Genomic DNA, 3,301 nt, shown 5'->3' with positions numbered 1-3,301 from the left:
GCAGAAACTCTGGGATCCCCGCAGGACACCCTCCCAGCCTGACTCCAGGTGAACCGGAGCACACTGCAGCCTCAGGGGTTGGTGCTACGTCGTGCAACGTGATTCCGTTGGGCTGGAGAGGCGGATGTGTCCAAGTGCAAGATGGCAAGGTGTGCCCTGCTGCGTAGGGCGAGGGAATCATGGCCTTGCGCGGTAAAGCTTGTCTTGCAGAGCGGTTTGGCCAGCCCTGGGACCTGAGCAGCTTTGGGTGCAGATGCCTGCGGTCCCAGGGCGCAGGGGTGCTCACTGCCAGGGGGGAACCCATGGGCAGGCTATGTGCTCACGGAACTCGATCCTAGTGGGGAACACTAATCGAGGGAACAAGATGACTCCTGTGACTCCAAGTCCCACGAGGAGAGCCAACTGGGGCGTCGCAAGGCAGCGAGGAAGCGTCCAGGGACTATGCCAGCACAGCGCGAGGGGTGCAGGCTCAGGGCGCCAATCTGGGGCGGTCCTGCCCGCCAGGGAACCCGTTTGTCGGAATAAGACGCCAGTACCCCGCTCCGCCGGCTGGCCTCAATCCGTGCACCGCAAGTTAGGAACCCGCAGGCTACCTCCTCTTCGGGCCGGTAGAAAACTACATTTCCCATCATTCCCTCGCGGCTTCTCGAGCCGACCTGCGACGGAAGTGGCCGCCGAGAGACTATGCGTCAGTTCCGTTGCGCAAGTGGTCCCACGTTCTGTAGTCGTGAGTGGAGACCTGGAACTGCGTCTGGTTTCCGGTTTCGCGCGACGGAACTGACGCGCGCGGCGCGCGACGCAGAGCCGAGTGCAGCGCGGAGGTCGTGATGAGCTGTGTGCTGTGTGCGCCGGCGGCTGGGTGAGCTCTGTTCGATCTCCGCGGGGCGGAGGACGGGCGCAGCGTGCGGCAAGCTCACTGCTCTTTTTTTTCCAGGGCTGCCCGGGCGCTGAGGCTGGTGCGCTGGGCTTCCCGAAGCCTGCATCCGCCGCCCGGTGGCCGGGATCAGGCCACCCTCGCAGTCAAGGGCGAGGAAGAGGACGATCCTGACCGCCCCATTCCGTTTTCCACCAGCAAAGCCAACCCGTCCCGTTGGACGGTGGAGCATTCCCTGGGAAAGGAGCAGCAGCGACCCTGGTGGAGGGTCTTGCCCATAAGCCTGTCCCTCGTGATTCTGCTCATTTGGTGCGTCGTTAGGGACGAGACCGGCACGGACCGCTGGTTGAAACAGGTATTGGAGGAAGAGGAGCCGGAGCTCAGCGATCCCTCCGAGGAGCCTGGAACTCCAGCTGCCTATGGAGAGAGAACTTAAAGAGGCACCGGCGGGGGCAGACAGCGAGGGACCAGGCAGCGGCCCTTAGGTCTGACGTCGCGTTTGATAGTTTCTGTCTGGTTCTGTGCGTCCCCAGGCTGAAGGGTTGGATGGCGCACCTGGCCACACTGACCCTCGGGGGAGGAGAGAGCAGAATGTCAGCAGACGGGACCCAGTTCTTGGCCTGATACTTTGATGCCCAACGAATATGCACAAAAGACTTTTTTTAGATCCATATGAAAGGTTTTGGATTTGTGATTTTGTTCAACATTATGTTGCCAAAGCAAGTCTGGTGACACTTGTAATCCAGTGTAATCTAGTTTGCTTTCTGAGACAGAATAACTCAGAAGAGTTAAGCTTTTTATTTTACAATGTATTGTGGTATGTATAAATTGATGTTAGTTTTACAAACTAACACATTGATAAATGTTAATTAGCTAATGTGGAATTAAGCCAACCCCCCCTTTTGCATCTCATTAAACAAAGGGAGCCTTTTAGTCCTTTTTCAATTCCTTCTTTTTAAATTGATTTTAGAAGAAGGGAGAGAGAGAGAGAAGTCAATGATGAGAGAGAGAATCATGGATGGCTGCCCCGTGCACGCCCCCTACTGGGGATTGAGCCCTAAACTGGCATGTGCCTTGACCTCAGTCCTGGTGACCTCTTTGCTCCTGGGTTACTCAACGCAGAGCCACACTGGCAGGGCTCCTTTGTGGGTTTTTCTTTTTCTTCTTCTTCTTCTTCTTCTTCTTCTTCTTTTTTTTTTTTTTTTTTTTTTTTTATCAAGGCAACAACTTTCTGAATCAAATAAAACCGATGAATTTTTCTTTTGACAAATTACAATATTTGAGGTACCTAAATTATGTTTTTCAAGTACTACTTAGGAATCCTGCTTAATTCTGAAATACAAGATGCATAAAAGGAAGATCTTATTTACGGAAGCTTCTAGTGAAAGGTTTTACCGTGGCATGTACTAGTATATGCTGCTGAAGTTAATTGGAGGTTTCCTTCACGAGGAAGTTTAAAGGCTGTATGAGTATATGGGCTTCTCACAAGGCCTTTGCTGAAGTTCTCTAAATGCCTGGTGCACCTTGGTAAATTATGCTTGTCAGGGAGGTGGGACTCATACAAGTATGTGCTTTTTTCTTTCATTGTAATCCTCACCTGAGGATATGTTTCTTGATTTTAGAGAGAGAGAAGCATTAATCAATTGCCTCTTGTATGCACCCTGACTGGGGATCGAACCCATAACCCCAGTTATGTGCCCTGACCAGGAATTGAGCCCTCGACCTTTTGGTTTACAGGACGGCACTCCAACCAACTAAACCACACTGGCCAGGGCAGTAGGTGCATTTTTTTAAAGATGGAGAGTCCTAGTTTTGGCTCAATGGATAGAGCATCAGCCCACAGACTGAAGGATCCCAGGTTTGATTTTGGTCAAGGGCACGTACTACGGTTGCAAGCTTGATCCTCAGCCCTGGTCAGCGTGTATGCGAGAGGCAACCAATCCTTGTTTCTCTCTCATATCGATGTTTCTGTCTCACTCCTCCTTTCCACTCTCTCTAAAAATCAATGGAAAAATATCCTCCGGTGAGGATTAATGACAACAACAAAAGATGGAGAATCCAAGGTTTGGAAAGATTGACCTAATCAGCTCAAGTTACATTGTTAGTCCCTAGTGGGAACAAAGAACTAAGATGTCCTTCCTCTGGCCTACTGTGGTTATGAACTCTTTTTTTGTTGTTAATCCTTACCGGAGGATATTTTTTAAAATTAATTTTTAGAGTGGAAGGGAGGGAGTTGAGGAGAGAGAGAGAAATATTGATGTAAGAGAGACACATCAATTGATTGCCTCCTGCACATGCCCCGACCAGGGCTGAGGAACATACCTGCAACCCAGGTATGAGCTCTTGACCGGGAATCAAACCTGAGACCCTTTGGTCCTTGGGGAGATGTTCCAGCCTGGAGCCACACTGGCCAGGGCCTCTTTTTTT

General features: G+C 51.2%; 1 protein-coding gene across 1 annotated transcript; it reads left to right on the top strand.

Moving 5' to 3' along the window:
- Positions 1 to 715: 715 nt before the first annotated feature.
- Positions 716 to 3,301, top strand: LOC132232891 (ubiquinol-cytochrome-c reductase complex assembly factor 4). The gene is made up of 2 exons (XM_059692617.1): positions 716 to 859; positions 935 to 3,301. The coding sequence occupies exons 1-2, from the start codon at positions 828 to 830 to the stop codon at positions 1,308 to 1,310; spliced, it is 408 nt and encodes a 135-aa protein (XP_059548600.1). The 5' UTR covers positions 716 to 827; the 3' UTR covers positions 1,311 to 3,301.

Source organism: Myotis daubentonii, chromosome 4, assembly GCF_963259705.1.
Source record: "Myotis daubentonii chromosome 4, mMyoDau2.1, whole genome shotgun sequence".
Taxonomy (NCBI): Eukaryota; Metazoa; Chordata; class Mammalia; order Chiroptera; family Vespertilionidae; genus Myotis; species Myotis daubentonii.
The sequence above is the reverse complement of the archived record's forward strand: the minus strand, read 5'-3'. Positions and strand labels throughout refer to the sequence as shown.